Raw genomic sequence first — 21,011 nt, forward strand, 5'->3', positions numbered from 1 at the left:
CTGCAAACTAGATCTGGGGCTATGGAGCGATGCAACATGGGATACCAGGTTAGCCCAGCCAATTAGAGACTTTGTGCTAGAAAAATAAGTTGGCCGAGTCGGAGCCAATGTTTGGCTCCGAACCCATGAGTAAGAATGTGAGGCGAGATGGACCACATACATCGAACGTTATGGTGAGTACATAACTTCTAGTTTTCTATCGCCTTAAGTAGCTTTCTGACTCCTTTTATTAGTCACTTTTCCTGGATTTTCCCCGTATTGTACCCCTTCCTGTCAAATAACCATGATATTGGGGGTCCCCTTCTGAGTATTCAAATTGCAGAACTTCCGAACCAGACCACGGTCCCCCCTGGTTTAAATCATATTTCGATTAGTAGCATTCTTAAGTTGAAGTCGCATAATGTTTAGGATTATTTAATTCTGCACATTTAGGTACTGTGTTTGCAGCTGTTTTATATTTTTAACATAAAGACTTTTACCTAGTATTTTTTTATCCTTTTACCACTTTAAGATTGTATGATTAATTTGGTGCTCATGGTCATGTAGTTAAGACAGGTGGGATATTTAAAAGATGTTAGTAGTATGGATTAGTGATTCTGATTAAGTCTGGGTTATTGATAAAAGCTCTTAATCCTGTACTATTTTGATATATTAAAGTTTTCGTACAAATTTTTGGCTGTGTGGGCTCTGCTTTTGTTACCTTAGTGGATCAGACATTATTGGATTTTTGTGGAAATTTTTGTGCTTGGTTCCTGGTTACAAAAATAACTGTTCTACAAGAGTATAATGGAATCTGCTGTCACCCCTCCCTCATTAATGTATGCAAACTCAAGTTGCAACTTTAAAATGTCATGATTTAGTAAACATGGTTAAAAATAGAGACTCCATTTTGTCAAGATCTCCACAGAATGATGTGTCCTTTGCTAATACCCTAACAAAGGTGTAGGAGTGTTTAAGTGGGAGATAAATGTAATGTCTGACATAGAAATTAAATAATTTCTCCTCCTCAGAATGGAGGACCAAAACCTAAATCCATGGCAGCACCCATTTTTTTCCTTAATCTTCTGATGCCTTTGCTCCAGTAGCTGGAGTTGGGTACTGAACGCCCCCCCCCCCCTTCAAAACTTTGGCTAGGTTATACAAGGTCTAACAGACCTCTCATTTCTAATGATTCCCCTTAGGGAAGCCTGACTCAGAATGGAATTTCATGAGGGAACTCTTTTAGTGACAGTCACTAAAAAGATCACTAAAAAGAGCAAATATCATAAATATAAATTTCTAGTTTGAAATAAATACTTTTTTCCTAAAAATTGCTGCACTGTAAGATAATCTCCAGTGGCTTACTTAAAGGATAATTACGCCTTAAATGCAACATTTCCTATTTTGAGAGAGTATTTCTGTCCCTAGAGGATGATCCCCATACTTTCCCTTTTTAAAAAAGTATGGCTTGGCAGTATTTCCCCACTCATTGCATTTCTGTCCTAATCTGCTTTCTCAGTGCACGCCATGCTGAGGCTGAATGAAATCTCAATACTTTCATTAGGAATTTGGCTACCTTGCTGCTGTGTCTCAATGCTCATTGCATCTGAAATAATTCTTCTAGAGAAAACAAAAACAAGGTACCTGTCACAGTTTTTCATATTTCACACCCATTAAAGTCAGAGCAATTAAGGCTCAAAATTTGCAGTTCATTAATTGCTGTATACTTTCCCTTTCCTGGCTGGAACCATAAACTTGTTAAATCTTTTACACTCTTAAGATGAATAAACCTGATAGCCACAGACAATAACTTCACTAATTAGCTTAGTTTTGCAAATGGAGAGAAGTAACACTTTATAACTCTGGGAAGGAAGGCAGAACTCAAAAGTATCACTTAAAGGCTAAGTTCTCCATTATTTCATAATCCTTTTACAAGAATTTTTCATAGTTAGTGTAGCACATAAGAAAGAAATTCTTCCAAATTCCAAAATAAAGAACGCCACTTCTAAAAAACAAAAAGTTGTTCTTGTAAGCGCTTTCGTTCACTTACAGTGAAGGAACGTCTTCAGACAAGACCCGGAATTAATGGACATGCTGCACCTCAGAAAATCCAAATCCCATCGAGCTACGCGCTCGAGAGACTTGAACCTCAGCACTGAAATAAATAGGACATGCTGGAGGGACAGATTCATAACCCAGAGGCTCCCTTCACTCTGGAATAAAATCCCAGTCCAGGATAGGCAGAGTCCCTCATTGACTCTCTTCAAGAGGAATCTTGATGAGTGGATGGGAGATCGTAGGTTTACCCCGGGTATCACTTCTATGTCACTGTTAGACAGAGGCACAGTATACTAACCTCGAAAAAGGGCATAGCAAAATTAATTTAAAATGGGTGGCGAAAGCCAAGCACACTCTGGCTAGGCTTATAAATGCCCTAGGGCAGATAGCCTGGTTTTACTTATAGGTTCATACTAGGCTGTTTCATGTCCTGACATCACATTCCCTCCCACGTTAATTAATGCAAGTAGTTACAAAAATGTTTAGAGAAATAAAATACAATACTATCAAACTTATAATTCAATATTTTAAAAATATAAATGTGCAAAATATGCATGTATATATGTATAAATACATATGTATCCAACATAACCATTATTCACCTAGTAAGGTTTTTTCATTTCAAAACACATTTTAAAAAGCAAGAGTCATTTAGCCCAGGGTAGGAAAATGCATTAGATTTGAGTTGCCAAAGCAACTCTCTCTCCTTTAATCTAAGTGACCATGGTCCCCCCCTGGGATTACTAAATTGTGAAATGTGCTTTGCCAAAGCGTTAGTTTTATCCTGCTTGCTGGTACTATATTAATGTTCATGTACTCTTTGCTTAAATTGCCTTTCCGACTTTCCTATATAGAAAGTGGGGCATTGTTGACATTTGGCTAGGTAATTAACTCCCTTAGTGTTGCAATCAAATTTCTCCGCTAGGATATGTTTTGTGTTCCCAACTGTAAGGGATGTGCTTGTTTCTTTATGTTTACAAGAGGAACATCTTCCACATTTTTTCATGCCCCTGTTTGGAATAAAAGGGCTAATCTCCCTGTCTAATAATGTCTTGAGGTTACAACCTCTTTTAAAAGTAATCTTGGGTCCAATACCTAATTTATTTCTCAAATCAGCATCATTGTTAATCATCGTCCAGTTTTTATTAAAGATTTCTCTCAACTTAATAGCATCACAAGAGAAAAACAGAGGTAAAACTGGTGAAAAACTCTAGATTTGCCCTTATTTCAATAGGAAAGTTGACCAAAATTAATTGATTGTCAACCCCATCAATGCCCTTGCCTAAAATGGAAGTAGCCTACCTTTCTTTTTCTCCCCACTTCTGCTATGATGTCATTTAAAAGGGAGGGTAACCCTTGTAAACATCCCCTTTAAATTTTCGCATTCCTTGTCAAGTTTGATATCTAGTATGATCATTTTGGCCTCCCTAACTAACTGGCCCTTTACAACTGTTTTTTTTTTCTGGTAGAAGGGATGATTACTGCTGAAATGGAGGAAAACATTCGAAAATGTAGCTTTACGGTATATCCGAACTATGTATCTATTATTCAGTATATCCTTTTCTAGCCACACATCCAAGTAAGAAATGGCCTGCGTTTCAAATTGATATGTAAACTCAAGAAATGAGGTTAATTTTGATAAAATTATCATAAAATTCTGAACCTCATCCAAGCTACCTTTTAAATAAGAAGAACATATTATCTGGCTACCTAGTGTACCAAAAGACTGTGTTCTTAAACATCTCATGTTGAAACAATAAATGTTTTTCCCAGTGGGCCATGACACTGTTAGCGAAAGTCCCACCACAAGGGGAGTCCATGGCCACCCATTTTCTTTGAAGGAGTAATTTGCCAAATCAGATCGTTTGTACCCTTGACAAAGATAGGGAAGCTGTCACTTGTTCAGAGCACTGCCCTTTGGCCTCACCACAGCCCCTAGGGTGTTCACCAAATGCATGGCAGTAGTGGTGGTTCACTTGAGACTGCACGGATTTTGAGTGTTTCCTTACCTGGACGACTGGCTCATAACCACTCTGACTAGGCGTTTACCGATCAAAGCAAGAGAGTATGTACTCCAGTTGTGCTCTCACCTAAGCATTACAGTCCGTCTCAACTAGTACCAACTCAGCTTCTAAGATTTCATAGGAGCATTGTTCAACACTGTATCAATGACAGCTTCCCTACCCTTGTCAAGGCTGCAAACGATTTGATTTCAAGTCCAAAAGATAATTCAAAGTTCCTCGCTTTCAACCCAACTGATTCTACAGCCTTTATGGTCGATGTTTGTCACCATAATTCTGGTTCCATTGGCAAGATATTATTTGAGAATTCTTCAGTGGACCCTGGCGACTCAGTGGTTCATCCTATACCAGCCCTTCTCCCAAATCAGAATAACTCAGGCATGCAAAAGAGACCTCAGGTGGTGAATTTGCTCAGAACAAATTTTTTAGGTTTGACCTTTCATACTTCCTCAGCCCAAGGCCATGGTGACCATGGATGCATCCCCATTTGAGGGGGGGGGGGCACTTCTTGGGAAAGACCGTCCAAAGCACCTGGTCCCCAGAGGAGGCCAGTATTCATATAGCAGCCAGTTGTACTTTAACTGTACATTAACTGGACCCTTCATTAAAAACAGAAGTAAAAATTTCAAAAACTGTGGATACTGGTGCTTAAAAATTATCTTTTTTTTGTTGTATCCAGCATATAAATCTTGTCGTTTACTTTTGTAAATCTTCCTAGTGGAGGCTTTGAGGGAAGATGGACATGGGAGGGAGACCCTGGGCTATCTAGCTGTCAGTGGAAATGGAGAAACCATGTGGTCAACTTTAGGCCCAAAATATCCAGGTGAACCATGTCTGTCAGGTGAGACTGAAGGCCTGGAATTGGATCCAGGTTCCAAAGAGGATGAACTAGATGAGATCAAAGGAAGGGGAACCAAATCTGACAAGGCTAGTAAGGGGCAATGAGGATTACTGTGCGCTTCAAATTGAGATGATTTCTGAAGATACCTGGGGATCAGGGGAGTTGAGGGGGGGGGGGTAAACATACAGGAGACCAGGGGGTTAATCATGAAGGAGAACATTGCTTGGTGACTCCTCTGATTGGGGGGGGATGATCAAGGCAAAAAACTTGCTTCCTATCTTGAAGGGAGATGCAAAGAGATTGCAGTATGGTTGGCCCCACTGATGGAATAGCTTCCCCACAATTTGAATCGATAGTCTGCAGTAGCCACAAGCTGTAAAAAAGGCATAGTCTGATCTAAACCCACATGTTGAGGAATGAAAATTGACAACACAAATGTAACGTTATAGTGAGTACATAACTTCTTTTTTTATGAGGAACACAGCAAAAATATGAGACAGAAATCTAGACATTATGTGAAAATCTGGGCAGTTGAGAGGTATGTTTTGCATATCCTGGTCGCGCATAGGCAAGTCAAGTTTCTCCTAAAGACTAAAGAAGTGAAAAATAATACCAGCTCTTTCTAGTCTTTGAAAACAATTATGAAAGCAGGCTTCTGTCCAGATAACGTTGCATCCAGGTGTGTGATAGCATACCATCTTAGTGCAGTAACAGCCAGCACAGCCTTCCTTGGAGGGTCAGAATCCGGATAGTCTTAGAAATGGCTTACCTGGTCATTTCTCCACATTTACCAGAGACTATATTTTGAACATCAGCTCTAGTGCCAGAACTGGTTGTGCTGTACCATTCATTCTGCAAGAGCTGATTAACAACCCAGTTATTTCCACACTCTATGAAAGTTTTGGGAATCGTCCCAAGAGTTAGTACTACTGCAGTTGTGAACAGTACAAAAAATCTAATGCATCTGTGCAGACACTTAACCATAGTTCAGGTATGTTCACAAGTTGCACTGATACCCCTCCACTCCTTTGCTTGTTGACCTGTTATCCCAGAATTTGGGGGTGAATGCCTAGTCATCTTTAATTTCTTCCATCTCTCTTGCTTGATACTACAGGTTACCTCCTTCAGGTATGCTTAGTGCTTGTAGACCAAACTTTTGCGGAGTTGTCTTGTTGGGCTGTCCTCTCTGGGGGAATTTTCAATCTGAGTGACCAGTGCTGTGGTTTCTGCTAGCCTTCTGATATTTCAAGGGCAAGACGGAACTAAAGATATCATGGCTGTATGTTGCTGTTGTACCACGAACATCCTGATGTTCTGGTAGTAGGGCAGCTGAGCAGGCAAGAGGGGCAAGGGTGGGTGTCAAGCTAGATATTGGGTTGTCTGCTGTAGAAACCTCAGGAGTTAGCACTGTTATAGCAGTGAACATTTGCAATTTGCTGTTCCACAGAGACAAAAAAATAAAGAAGATAAACTGCAGGTAAGCTCCTGAGCTCCAGTTTGAAGCAGTCATAGAAGGCATTTTGTTTGATCTGATAGGAAGACTTTTCTAGCTTCTTACTTAACCCTTTCTAGCCCCACTTAATTTTATCTGCTGTGAAATCTGAGTGTGATTTGGTTGAGTGGATCTTTTGTCAGGCTTCACTGAGTGACTATTGTCATAAAAAGCCTGTTTTGAGGGAACACCACTGTACTTAAATATTGATTGTTTTGTCTGTTTACTGGAGTACTGTACTAATCACAGTGGGCCATTTGCAGGCACAGCCTGGATGAAGGCATTAACAAAAATAATAAATAAAATAGAACTAATTCAGAAGCATAGAGTGCAACAAACAGTTTTAGCAATGAGCAAACATTAATAGAAAATAAAAACTGATTATTTTTAGAAGTAAATATGGGAGGAATGCAGCAGGTGAGACCAGAGGGTAGAAGTGGAAGTGATGTAGGTGAGCGAGGAGTCAAGTGGAAAAGCACTGGCAGCCAGATTTTTGATGGCAGGGTCTTTTGAGTTGTGCTCTGAAAGTAGGGAAAGGGGAAATTTCTTTGGAAGGTTTGTCAAAGTTTGGGTACTAGAATGGGAAAGGAATGGTCAGTGCAGTGCAGTTTTATGTGAGTTGTCTAGAGTGAGGGAGTCAGTTGGGAGAAGTTGTGAAGATTGTGAACGTTGTTTTTTTATTATCAAGTTTGTCAGCAAGAGTCAGGGAAGGCACTTGTCTGAAGTAGTACGGAATGAAGAGACCCTCAAAGTAGTTCAACTATGTAGGTGATTTGAGGGTATCTGGCTTTGGAGAGGACAGTGGTGTCCTTGGGGAATTAAAATGAATAGGCAGATTTTGCTTTCTGTAGAGTGGAGGATTTTTTTAGATATTGTGCCAGTGATTGGGCGCATGTATTCAAGTTGATCGAGAAGGACTCCTCTGCATGTTGAAGACAGAAAGGGAAATACTTATCTAGACCCAGAATAAAAGTGAATTGATCTTTGTCCTAGTTTTTTCATTGTGGTTAATGAAGATAAATGACTAGTCCAGCATAAACCTTGGTATAAAAATGACTTGCGTGTTTCTAGTGGGGTACCATTGAGATCTGTTATGTTGATTATTTGTGGGTGTGTGTGTTTTCAGCTTTTTTGAGGTTCCAAATGTCATACTTTGGGTATATCAGCAAACACCAGCAGAAACCTATTTGTCAATAGATTATTTTACAGTCTATCCCATTTAAACAAAGGTGTTTATCTTTTTTTTTTATTGTTCAGAGTGCCGTAAGCAACACTGATCACTGTGAGACTGTCCAAGTGCTGCAGAAAGCAGTCCTGAATTAAAGCGGTCAGGTCATCTGGGTAAAAGTATACATATATGTAAAACCTTGTTTGGAAGCTGCTGTGTAAACACTTTGAAGGTATTTGCCCTAGCAGGTATCAGCACTGCTACTGCAAATGCTCTTTCCCTACTCTGGGTCCATTTTAGTACACCAAGAGTTTAGCACGAAGAGTTTATTATGGAAGGTTTGTGTATTACAGGGTGACTTAACAACAACCTCCAGTTTGCGGTCATCTGCAGAGGTCTTGGCTTTCTGCTTGGAGATCTAAGAAGTAAATATCAAAATGTAGAGGTTCCTGCACTAAGCCCCGAGGGACACCACTGGTAAATGTCATGTTTTCAGATGAGACTCCTGCAACTTACACTGTGTTGGTTCTGTCAGTAAGCCAGTTTGCATCCCACCTTATCATATGCCAAAGGCAGATTCATACTATACAGTGTGTTTAAGAACTAAATTTTACTTCCAAAACCAAGTGAAGGTAGTCTGTAGTACATCATTTCCATGTTTGTTTTTATATAGGAGAGATCCCATTCGGGGTCCAAATGGAGAGATAAATCAGTAAGCAGGGGTAGTATTGCTGACATTTAATTCATCCTCAAGTCTTAGTGAGTACCTTCATGAGGTGGGGCCCTGTTTTCGCAAAAGCTCACCCAAGATGACCGTGATATATAGACTATATTTATATAGCATATATCATGGACAGAAGTAGAAAGCTGGGTACACAAGACCAGAGATAAAAAAAAAGTGCCCAGTCCTGGTAGGCACGCTGGTGCCAGGACTGGAAAAGATAAATGTAGAATCCTCAAAATGCAGAAACATTCCTGCAATAGGGCCAGGCCACCCCCCACCCCCCATTGTAGAGGGAAGTAGTAGCCCACAAAAATCACAAAAACTGGTACCCCGAAAAAGAGCCATAAAGATGATAAAGTGGACTATTGCGGATAAGAAAGAAATTATTTATTACTGTTATGCAAAAAGCCCAGAATTTCCACATACAAGATATACAAAATGATTAAGATAAAAATTAGAGGAAAGGAAAATACTTCCACAAGAAAAACAGTCAGGAGCTTCAAATAAAAAAATGTATTCATTACTGCAACATATTTGTGAAAAACAGTATATAGATCACGAAACTTTGATTTGTTTGGAAAAAAAAGCATCTGAAGAAGTGTGAAAAGATGAACAAGAAAACCTAGAAATTTTTGAAAAATATAAAAAAGAAATATGGACATGGGAAAGAGATTTGATATGGTGCAATATTTAGCCAAAGGAAAAAGCCAAAGATATGTGAAGAGAAATACAGGCAAATGCATCCAGATATGGAAAATTTCACAGTAAAAAAAAAAAAATCACAGATGGAATCTAGAAACGAAGATAAGTAAAGTAGAAGTTAAAAAAAAAAAATGGAAGTTGAAGTTATGGAGTGCTTGCAAAGTGAAGGATTTGGTGTAGAAGGTCTAACACAGGTTACATCACTGCACAATGGAGATGGATTGAGTCCACAAAGTAAAGAGAAAGCAGCAAGATCTTCAGACATCTGAAGAAGAAATATGGACACGGGGAAAAAGAGATTTAATATGGTATAATATTTATGCAAAGGAGAAAGCAAAACTAACCAATGCAAAAAGAGCAGCACCTAAGATATCTGAAGAAAAATACAGGCAAAGGAATCTGGACATGGTAAACTTTACAATCCAAAAAAATTAGAGAAGGAGGAAAAGTAGAAAAGGAGAGTAGTAATGAAGTTAAAGAACCAGTAACTGAGGTTATGGAGTACTCATGAAGTGAAGGATTCAATGTAAAGAATCTAATTCATAAAGGACCACAACAGGATAGAGCAATGGATATCCAAATTAAGGGGAACCAGCAGAACGGAAAGCAATTGGTCAGGTGCCATATGGAAGGTATTTTGGAGCCTTCCACAAGAAACCAGTATAAATGTTCACACGAAGCTGGACAGCAAGGGAAGGAACAGGAATCTGGTGGAAACTCTGATGCAGTCAGTGTTGAGGAGTAATAGGCCAGTGAGTTCCCATTATGACAGAGCAACGGATGGCACAGGATGAAATTGAAGAGAATGTGCCACAGAAAGATGCTGTAGAACTTAATGAAGAATGCCCACAGGAAATGGAAAACAAGAAATGTGCCTTTAGTTTAGAAGAAAATGAGTTGAGAAGAGTTCCTTAATTTAAGAGAGACAGACATATTAAGATCAATGCAAAAAATAGACCGCAGAAGGTCAATAAAACTCAAAAAGTTAGAAGTTTGATAAAACAAATAAACCCAGCAATTAGGACTGTCCATAGAGATTCATGCGATACAGCAGAAGTAAACAGGATATATTACTGTGCAGCTAAATTAATAACTGATAATCATGTCTCAACACCATAGGGTAGTGAGGGAAAGGGAGAAATTGAATACCATCATCCAAGTATCAAATAGAGAAAAGTATAAAGCAGTTAAGACAAGAAGTGTCATTGTTAGAGGAATATAGAAGAGGGAACATATCAACAAAAATGCTAAGAAAGGTAGACATGATAAAAGCAATGTGCAGTATCAGAACAGATCAGGATATATTATGCACTGTCGCAAATAAACTAAAAATCTCAGCACAGGTGAAAAAACGTGGAAGATGCACAGTAAAATATAAAGGAAAAGTACAAAATTAGCAATTTATTGATGACCCAAAAAAGTTTTATAAAGAATTGGGAAACAAGGTAAAATGAATTGAAAGACTGCCAAAAAAAGAAGAAATGGATACATTTTGGAGAAGTATCTATAAAACTCCTGTGGAACATAACAAAGATGCTAAATAGAAGTAGTAAAATAAAGAATATGAAGTTTAAAGGTACAGGATATGAAATGGGATGAAGTAACGGCCAGAGAGATTGAAACAAAGTTAAGAAAGGCCTCCAATTGGAAAATCCCAGGCCCAGATGCAGTACTTAACTTTTGGCTAAAAGTATTAACATCTTTGCATGAAGATTTAGCCATGAGTAAGAACTATTTACATGTAGACACCGAACAGATATCAATCTGACTAACACAGCTCCTACTTAAGAGTGAACCTGCAAGCTACCCTAAAAATTATAGACTGAACTTGCCTTCTGATGATGGATAAATTATACACGGGAATTGATGCCGACAGACTTTATATTCGTTTAGAAGAAAACTCAGTTATAGCAGTTGAACAAAAGGGCAATAAAAGAAAGCCATATGGAACAAAGGATCATTTCTTAAAGTCATAGTGAAGAACTGTAAAAAGGGGAAAAAGCTAAGCATGGCATGGATTCACTACAAAAAAGTATGTGATAGTATCCCACATTTATGGATAAGAGTGCTTAAAAATGTGTACAATATACCCTAGACGTATTGACTACATTACAGTGACTAGAAAACGGTGGCAGACCACTTTCCAATTAAGCCATGATAAAGGACAAATTATTATCCCAGGGATAAAAATTCAAAGGGGGATATTCCAGGTTGACTATCTGTCACCACTGCTATTCTACCTTGCCCGTAACACATTAAGCTGTCTACTTAACAGCTCAGGCTAGAGCTGTAATTTGGCTCCTAGAAAACAACAACTTCTCATCTTCTCTTTGTCGATTATTTAAAACTGTATAGCTCATCAGACGAGGAACTGAAAGCACAACTGCAAGTTGTCAAAACTTTTTCCTATGTATGAGTGTCTCATTTGGTCTTGATAAATTTGCAAAAGCAATCTTTAAAGCAGGAAAACAGTTTGGGACAAGAATGTGATGTAAAATAACTTGAGCAAGAGTAAGTATATAAGTATGTGGGAATTGATGAAGGATCAGCAATAAAACATGAACAAATTCAAATAAAACTTGGTAAGGAATACTTTAGAATGCTTTAATCCTGAAAACAGCATTGACATCTAGGAACAAAATCCAAGCTATAAACCAATTTGCTGCTCTTTTCCTAGCTTACAGTTTTGGAGTGATTGACTGGCCCCAAAACATGTTGGATAGATTAGGTAGGTAAACAAGAAGGATGTTTCATGATCACCATATGATTTATAAAAATCAGTACATGCCAAGATTATATATTCCCCAATCTGAAGGAGGGATGGGCCTCCTTGAAACTTATGTACATGTATAGATCTGCATTCGTTGGGACTCCACACATCTGCTGACCTTACAAGACCCAAATGAAGTGAAAGTTTTGAAATATGAGGAGAATAAATCTAAGATGACTTCTCTGCTTAATCTAGCAGAAGCATATCAGTGTTGGGCAGGAATGGAAATCAAAACAGAAGTAGATAAAAATCAGGCAGCAAGTAAATGTGCCAAAAAACAAAAGAAAGAATATAAGGTGAAGGACCAGATGAGAAGGCAAGAAGTGTGGAAAATGCATAAATATAGTTGCAAGTATAGAAAACTTCTGGAAGGACCTCATGTTGACCAGGAACTAACACAGAGATGGTTAAGGAGTGGCAAAAATCAAATTAAGAGATGAAAGGTTAATATTGGTGGCCCAATATATAGTGGGCTGTGTACACTTTGGTTTACAAAGTCCATTGAACATATGGGAGAAACAGACAAATATAGGTTTTGTAAAACCGAATTGGAAACAGTCGCACACCTTGTTGCTGGTTGTGACATACTAATGGCAGAAGGACTGTATAGTGAAAGGCATAATAATGTGGCAAGTTTGTTGCACTGGGGATTGTGCATTAAACCACTGGAAACATGAGCCACAAACCATCATAGAAAATGATGAAGCTTACATCATATGGGATCATCCTTTACCAGCATTTCAAAAGACAGATGCTAGAAAACCAGATATAGTGGTCCATGAAACTACAAAAGTAGCATTGATCATTGAAATCGCCACATCCAGTGACTAGTGTCTTGCATACAGAGAGAGACAAAGTCATAAAGTATCAGGATCTTCAGGCAGAAACGAGAGCAATGTGGAAGAAAGATACCCAGACAGCATTAGGAGCTGTAGGAGCAATGGGTATTATAAAAAATAATCTGCAGTCATATTTAGATATGTTATCAAGACATGTAACCCTGCACGAATTGCAGAACGAGTCATTATTGAGCAGATTCCGGGTGCTGCGATAAGCACTTTTAGCTGACTTCCAAGATTGAAACAATACTAATTTCATGAATTTTAATTGTACTTTGACTTAAGAATGGGGTCCATTCCCATCATGGTATTAGAAACCCAAAAGACTTGGAGAAATTACAAAAGTGAGTGTGTGATCCATAATGGATTTTCAAGTCCCTCAGTCTTTGTTTGGAATTTAACAGTGACGTGGAAAAAACACATCATATCTTCAGTCCTGTATGCCAGAATGTTCTAAAAGGCTTTTGTTACTGGCCTCACCAATGTCTTGTAATGCATACAGGATTTGTTTAGAAGATGCGAGAGAATTGCATTTTGCAGCTAATTTATTGATTCTTAAGCATTAATATGAGATTTTGTTACCGTGGTGATGACCATTGCTATGTTGTATTCGTACTTGTGGATGTTTGACCAGTGCATAATGGATAAGAGACTAAGCTAATCTGCCTCCATTAAAACTGATGAGTAATGAGCTTCATGAAGTGCAGTGGATTAGCAAGGAGGAAGTAAGGATAGCTATGAAGAGGATGAAGAACGGAAAGGCTGTTGGTCCAGATGACATACCTGTGGAAGCATGGAGGTGTTTAGGTGAAATGACAGAGGAGTTTTTAACTAGATTGTTTAATGAAATCTTGGAAAGTGGGAGGATGCCTGAGGAATGGAGAAAAAGTGTTTTGGTACCGATTTTTTTAAGAATAAGGGTGATGTGCAGAGCTGTAGTAACTACAGAGGGATTAAACTGATCAGTCACAGCATGAAGTTATGGGAAAGAGTAGTGGAAGCTAGGTTAAGAAGGGAGGTGATGATTAGTGATCAGCAGTATGGTTTCATGCCAGGAAAGAGCACTACAGATGCGATGTTTGCTCAGAGTGTTGATGGAGAAGTACAGAGAAGGTCAGAAGAAGTTGCATTGTGTCTTTGTGGATTTAGAGAAAGCATATGACAGGGTGCCTAGAGAGGAGTTGTGGTTTTGTATGAGGAAGTCGGGAGTGTCAGAGAAGTATGTAAGAGTGGTACAGGATATGTACGAGGGTAGTGTGACAGTGGTGAGGTCTGCGGTGGGAGTGACAGATGCATTTAAGGTGGAGGTGGGATTACATCAAGGATCAAATCTGAGTCCTTTCTTATTTGCAGTGGGGATGGACAGGTTGACAGACGAGATCAAACAGGAGTCCCCGTGGACTATGATGTTTGCAGATTACATTGTTATCTGTAGTGAGAGTAGGGAATAGGTGGTGGAGATATGCTCTAGAGAGAAGAGGAATAAAGGTCAGCAGGACTAAGACAGAATATATGTGTGTGAATGAGAGGGAGGACAGAGGAATGTTGGGGATGCAGGGAGTAGAGGTGGCGAAGGTGAATGAGTTTAAGTACTTGGGATCAACAGTTCAGAGTAATGGTGAGTGTGGAAGAGAGGTGAAGAAGAGAGTACAGGCAGGATGGAGTGGGTGGAGAAGAGTGTCAGGAGTGATTTGTGACAGACGAGTACCAGTAAGAGTGAAAGGGAAGGTCTACAAGAGGGTAGTGAGACCAGCTATGTTATACGGGTTGGAGACAGTGGCTTTGACAATAAGGCAGGAGTCAGAGCTTGACGTGGCAGAGTTGAAGATGTTAAGATTTGCACTGGATGTGACAAGGATGGGACAGGATTAGGAATAAGTATATTAGAGGGTCAGCCCAGGTTGGAAGGTTTGGAGACAAAGCCAGATTGGCAAGATTACGTTGGTTTGGACATGTGCTGAGGAGGGATGCAGAGTATATTGGGAAAAAGATGCTAAGGATGAAGCTGCCAGGTAACAGGAAAAGAGGAAGGCCTAAGATAAGGTTTATGGATGTGGTGAGAGAGGACATGTAGGCAGTTGGTGTGACAGAACAAGATGCAGAGGACAGGAAGAAATGAAAACAGTTGATCTGCTGTGGCGACCCCTAACGGGAGCAGCCGAAAGAAGAAGTAATGAGCTTGAATGCTGTGATTGATTTGGGGTGAGTGCCTCTCCCATACCACTCAGCTGTACAGATTTTCTCAGAATGTCCAGATTTTTGCCTCCATATTTTTGGCCTGTTTTTCATAAAATTGTAGTTTTCTGACAGTTTCGTGGCAAATCATTAAAGACTGAAGTTAAAAAAAATGACAGACATTTGAGTTTCAAACTTCATTGCTTTCAGAAAATTCATGCTAATGCTAAACCTGTTATTCTGTCAACTTTCTACATTTGTAAGAGCAGTATTTAAAAATTGTCCCTATTTTGGACCTTTGCCCCACTTTTATTTATGGTTTTGTCCAGATTTCTTGCTCTAAGAAGTTGAGAGGTATGCGGCTCTGCCCAAAAAGCAGGGAACTCTTGAGACCATTTGAGAAGGATAAGTCTGAGTTTGAAAAACAAATAGGATGTTCTGTATTTATACTGCTTCCCGTCTGTGGAATGCATATTCCTGTCAAAGTTTTTTTTTACCCTCCTTGCCATAGGATAACAAAATGATGGCTGCTATTTGACACTGTCTAATCTGTTTGAAGTTGTAGTATGTAGGCTGTATTAGTGGAGCCTGTGACGGATACTGCATCCCTTTCCACTAAGAGGCAACTTCCCTGTTTAAAACTGAAACTGAGGAGTGGTGGAGACTGACTCATTGCAAATAATGCTTTGTGGATATTGCCTTCTGGAGTATCATGATGCTTCACCCGGACTTAGTTTGTGAGGTGTTTTTGAGGCTTCAGGTTCTGGTGGCAGAAACTCAGCACAGCTTTGAACAGCATGCATTCCTTCTGTCTTGATTGTCTGCAGTCATTTACAGCTCATGGGCTGTATTTCATCCCTTCCTATGAAGAAAAAAAATCCTTGCCAGGCTTCTCTTTAAGAAGAGCTATGCAACCTATCAGCATGGTGAAGACAGTACACTGCAGTCGTCTGCCGTTAAGGTGAGTACTTCATATGCAGCTTGATATTTTCTATTAATAAAGCTGCTTAATAGAATTATATACTCCTTTTCATTATGTTTTCGTGAAATGTAGTTATTCCATATATTACCATTCAAAGAGAATTGCATACATGTAGTACATTATAGTAACAAAGTTTTATTTGCCTCAGCAGTGAAATTCTGGCAGGTTTCACTGTGGCTCTGTTTCAAGAGAAACTTCTGTTCATTCATTGGATTACATTGTTTGCATTTTACTTGTCTCTCTCTATAGGAGCTACGGGAAAGAGTGTTACGGGGAAAGTACAGAATTCCATTTTACATGTCCACAGATTGTGAAAATCTACTAAAGAAATTCCTAATTTTGAACCCAGCAAAGAGGGGCAGTCTAGAGGTAGGTTTGCACTACCTGTGTGTGCTTTGCACATATGTGAACCTGATTCATGCATATACAGTGTTGTGCTTTGACAATACACAGGTAATGTTTCTTTCTGGGTTTATCCTTCTTGTTGTCCAGACAACAGCTGTTCTCACTGCCTATGGTCTACTTTGAGGTCTGTAGATAACAGTGTAACAAATGCAGAGAAGGGAGCAGCAAGGAATAATCCATTCTTAAACTATGATCCATGTTCAAGATTTGAACATGTATGCCCTTCAAAGACTGCTGGAAATTTTATTGTTGAAGTTCATTATTTATTCGTTTGATTTAGCTTCCATGTTGGGGTTTAGTGCAATTTGTGTTAGTCGTATGCTGGTATGCAGTAGCTAAAGGAATGAGAAAGGTTTATGATGTAACCTCAGTGGTATTCTTCAGAGCAAGTTCATTTTCAAGGTCCTTTTTGTGAAAAGAAATTGTGAATTTTTGAATGCAGATTTGCAACCTTGTTGCATGCAAGGGTTGAGTGCCATGTATTTAATCTACATAATTGTGTATCCACATTAAATTTAAGTGAGTAACCAGGCATATACTTATGATAAACCCCATGTACCAGTGTAAGAAAAAAAGCTGTGTTCTGCTGTTGCAAATCAAAGTGGATCTTTGAGAGAATGAAAGTGTGAATGTAAAATATTTGGCTTTTTCTGTTGTGTTTTCACTGTGATTAATACCATTTGTTAACCGAGTTAAGCAGGGTGTGGGTAGTGTAGAGTTTACTCTTGTTTGGTATAGTTTCCCATCTTGACCAGGTAAGTGCAGGCATGAATAAAACTGCATTGCCCCCACAGAAATGTTGTAAACTGTTGTAATGCAGTGACATTATTTACAGAAGAAACATTTTACCTTTTTAAATAATACCAGTGTTGTTACTGAATTTAATGTGTGCTGCATTTTTATGGCTTATGTCAGTGTCTGGGGTGTGTGATTTACAGATGTTTTGCACATGCATACATCTTGGCATAGTGTACATACAGTGTATGTCAGAGATAATGCACTTGCTGCAATTTTTTTAAGGAAACTTGTGCTCTTGTAGCATTCCATGAATTAATGATTTTGTTCATGTTTGTAAATTTGTTACACATTGTTTAGATTTGAAGTCATCAGTTCATTTGGGATAATGCAATTTTCTTTACAGTATTTAGTTGTGTTTCTCTAAGTAGCACATAGAAGTGGCAGGCACATTGTTTTATTTGCTAGCTCAGCACTTTCTGCAGAGTTTTGTTTTAAAGTGGATTTCACCTGGGGTAATGTTCACTTCACATTGAGCACCCATGGATAAACAATTTAGTGGTCATTTTTATACTAGTAAGCATTTATTTTCTATGTATGTAAGTTGTTAGTAGCATAATGATGTTTACATTTTCAGGTAGTTTTATTAAAATGTATTATTGTTATGTCCCTTAAGATTGGTAAAGTGACAGGAGAAGGGGGTAATAATATTGATTGCTCGAAGGTTTCCAGTAGTAATAGAAGAGGGGGGAAAGATTATAATGGTAGATCTGATGATGTCCTTTTCATTCTTCCTCAACACATCAGTTCAGACTCAATCCTTTGATCTGACTCAGCCGCATACTCCAGACTTTGGATCCAACTCTCGAGCTCCTCCCTCTACCCATAATGCCTAAGCCCACCCACATTACCACAGGTCTTGTTTGCTACCATTGCGAACAGACGCAGGTTTCTTGAGCCTTAAGGTTTTTTTTTTGTTTGTTTTTTTTTTTTGTGAGCTTTTCCAACTTCTTTTCTCTTTAAAAGTTTATCTTTAGCTGTATTTTGCTACTTATCTCTATTCTTCCTCTTAGTCTCTCTCAGAAGTTAGGACTGTCTATTATTTTCTACATAGTAGTCTGTTACCATAGTTGGTATTTCTGCTTATGTTTTTTTCAGGATATTTTAAATTAACATTCTTGGAAATTAAAACTTTTTTTCTGTGTTTCGTTCTATATATAACAAAAAAAAAAAAAAAAAACTTCTTTTCCCTTATTGCTCAACTTTTACCTTTTTTGTTCTGCTTGCTGTTAGCTACCATGTCGGATAAACCAACAGGATTTAAGAAATGCACTTCTTGTGGGCATAAAACCTCCAACTCTGATGCCCACAAGGAGTGTGTAGGTTGCCTCAGAACTGGCCAAATGGACAGCAGTTGTACTCTCTGCTCTACCTTTAATTCAAGGGCTCTGACAGATCAACGCAGTAAGCTAATTTTGAAAGTTTTGCCTGCTACTTCCACTTCTGGGGCTCAAACCCTTTCCAAAAACACCAAATCTGCTCCACTGGAGTACAGAAAATGCTTCCTGTCGAAGTCCCCCAGGTCTTCATCAAAGGCACCGTCAAAGAGCTGAAAACATTGGATCTGACGTTGTCTGATCCAGAGCCCTGATCTTCAGATCTGAAGCCTTCGGATCCAATTGACATATTGATCACTGCTATGATGCTTTCTTCGGATCCTAGGTCCTTGGATCTGAAGCCCAGCACCTCGCACAGAAGTCTTACTCCAGAGTATGTAATCAAGCCCATATCACCTACTCTGCCATCTCCTTTTCTACAAAGCCCTAAAAAACATTCTAGGCCACAGTCCACTACTTTCTCCAGGTCATCCAGAAGCTTATCAGAAGTGGATGTGGATAGGATGATGCGAAAGGTTTTTCAGAGCTCAGATCCATCTAGAACTATTTTATCTCCTCCTGTAATTCATCCAGTTGTTTCGGAGTCACAGGATCCAAAATCCCCAAGAGGTCCAGAGTCAGATCCAAAGAAGATGTCTTCGACTCCAATGGTATCTATGACTAGTTCAGCTCTGATACTATGGGAATGGGTCCTGGAGCTGAAGTGTCGGCGTACTGTCCATGGGGCTGAGATAGACTCCGATGTTGTTGGATCCATCCCTGCCCCTCAGAGTTCTGGCCCTAGATAGATCAGATCTACTTACATTCTGAAAGCATGGAACCGAGAGCAGTTGAGATCTGCCTTGGCTGGTTGAGGTTTCTCCAGGTCCATCTGCCTTACAGGTTGTAGTAAGGGATTTTTATTTTTCTGGAGAACTGCCTTCCTCATTTTTTGGATTTAACCTCTTTTCTCTTGACAGATCTGAGCTTTGAGTAGCTCGTACCTGCTCCACAGGGACAGCTAGTTGCAGCAAGTGTCCAGTTTGTTCTGGTAGAAGAACTACTCTCTTCTAACACCACCCCTGAACATCCCACAGAGGAGGTCCTTTGGAAGAGAATGTGCAAGAGAAGGCACATAGACTGTCGATGGAGTCTGTCATGGAGGATACCTATTTTGATGGAGAAGGGTCCCAAAGATCACCACCAGATGACATCTACTTAGGAGACATTTTAGAGATCCTCAGACAAAAAGGTGGCTGGTCTTCCAAAAAACCTGTCTCTGGAAGAATCTGTATTTTTGGAAACTATTGGTTCTGGCCAGTCTACGTTTTGGGTTACCCCTCCAGAGGATGAACTCATTGGATTAGTTTCCCACTGGGTTGGAAGGAGCCATATACCATGAAACCTGAAACATGAGACCTGACAAGATTCTTGGGCCCTCTAAAAGACAGACCCCACTGTGGAAAAAGGGTCCTGGTTGATGCTATGATGGTGGTGACAGCCACCAAGAAAGAGGTAGCAGAAAAGAGCTCTTCTGTTCATCCTCCAAACAGGGAGTCTAGGGCGTTGGGCAAATTCAGAAAGCGAGTATTTGCTTCACTGACATTTGCCCTGAGGTCTCTTAATTACCTGGCACACTTCACGAGACTTCAGAGACATTTCACCAAAGAACTTTCAAGTACTCTGAGTCCATGTCTGCAGAATATTTCAAAAAAAACATCCCCATAGCTGGCCACTCCTATTTGTCTATCTGAAATGCTTCGATAAGGTTGATTTCCCTCACAGCTGAAGGCATTTCACAAGCAGCTGGTTTAGGCATTGCCATAAGGAGACATGCCTGGATGCAGATATGTGACTGTGTGGAGTCTTTTAAGATGTCCTACATTAGTGCCCCATTTAGTGGCACATCATTATTTGGGCCATTAGTAAGAGATGCTTACCACAGTGAACAAGAAGGAAGAACTCTGTCTGCCATGGGAAACAAGTTTTCTACCCCTCAACAGACCTTTTCCAGGAATCAGAGAGGATGTAAGAAAATATGGTTGTGAAAATTTCTGGGAAAGGACCTTTCCAAGATCTGCATGGGAACAATTCTGGCAGAGGCAGAGGAGGAAACTGTAACAGGAGATGGTGCTCTATAGGTAGGGGAGGCCTGCAGAACCAGGATTTCATGGATTCTTTTCCGGACAGACCCTTAGGATGAGCTGCATGACTGTCTAACTCTGGATGCAGTAGGGGATGATTATGCCTGCGCTCAGAAGCTTGGGTAAGCATAACAGAAGATGTTCTTCGTGTTTCACTGTTGCAATCATTATATTTGGGTAATCTGCTGGCAGATTGCCCTCAGTCAGCCCGAATTCCAAAGTCTTGGGTCCTGCGTCAGTTATGGTCTCCTTTTCCATGAAGTCAGGTCGTCAGGGGTATAAAACATGCAGCCAACGCCATTTTCTTTAGTCTTTCTTGCCGCACTGTGCCCGAAGCAGAAGCATTTCGCAAGTGCCGGTCAGCCGACTACTGAAATATTCGAGTTTGAGTTTCAGAACCGAAGTCTTCACTAAAGCTAAGTACCCCGTTGGGGAAACTTTTTTTCTTGCTTTTTACCAATGTCAGAAAAAGTTAATAATTGTATTACTTATGGGAAGCAAATACCTCATAAGGATTTCCATTTATACTGTATTCCTTGCCTAGGCCCTGATCACAATGTGCCTGGCTTTCGGTTTTGTGCTAGATTTAACCAACGCGCT

The 21,011-nt window shown here is 39.6% G+C and overlaps 1 protein-coding gene across 7 annotated transcripts in view; it reads left to right on the forward strand.

Annotated features, from left to right (window-relative positions):
* Positions 1 to 21,011, forward strand: part of MARK2 (microtubule affinity regulating kinase 2) — a 2,737,523-nt gene that overhangs the window by 1,360,134 nt on the left and 1,356,378 nt on the right. For all 7 annotated transcript variants that reach the window (XM_044075616.1, XM_044075618.1, XM_044075619.1 and 4 more), the window contains exon 9: positions 16,001 to 16,120. In XM_044075616.1, the coding sequence (XP_043931551.1) occupies positions 16,001 to 16,120 (120 nt within the window). The remainder of the gene's footprint in view (positions 1 to 16,000; positions 16,121 to 21,011) is intronic.

The sequence above is a fragment of the Protopterus annectens genome, chromosome 6.part1 (assembly GCF_019279795.1).
Source record: "Protopterus annectens isolate FY-2018-M chromosome 6.part1, PAN1.0, whole genome shotgun sequence".
NCBI classification, from domain to species: domain Eukaryota; kingdom Metazoa; phylum Chordata; order Ceratodontiformes; family Protopteridae; genus Protopterus; species Protopterus annectens.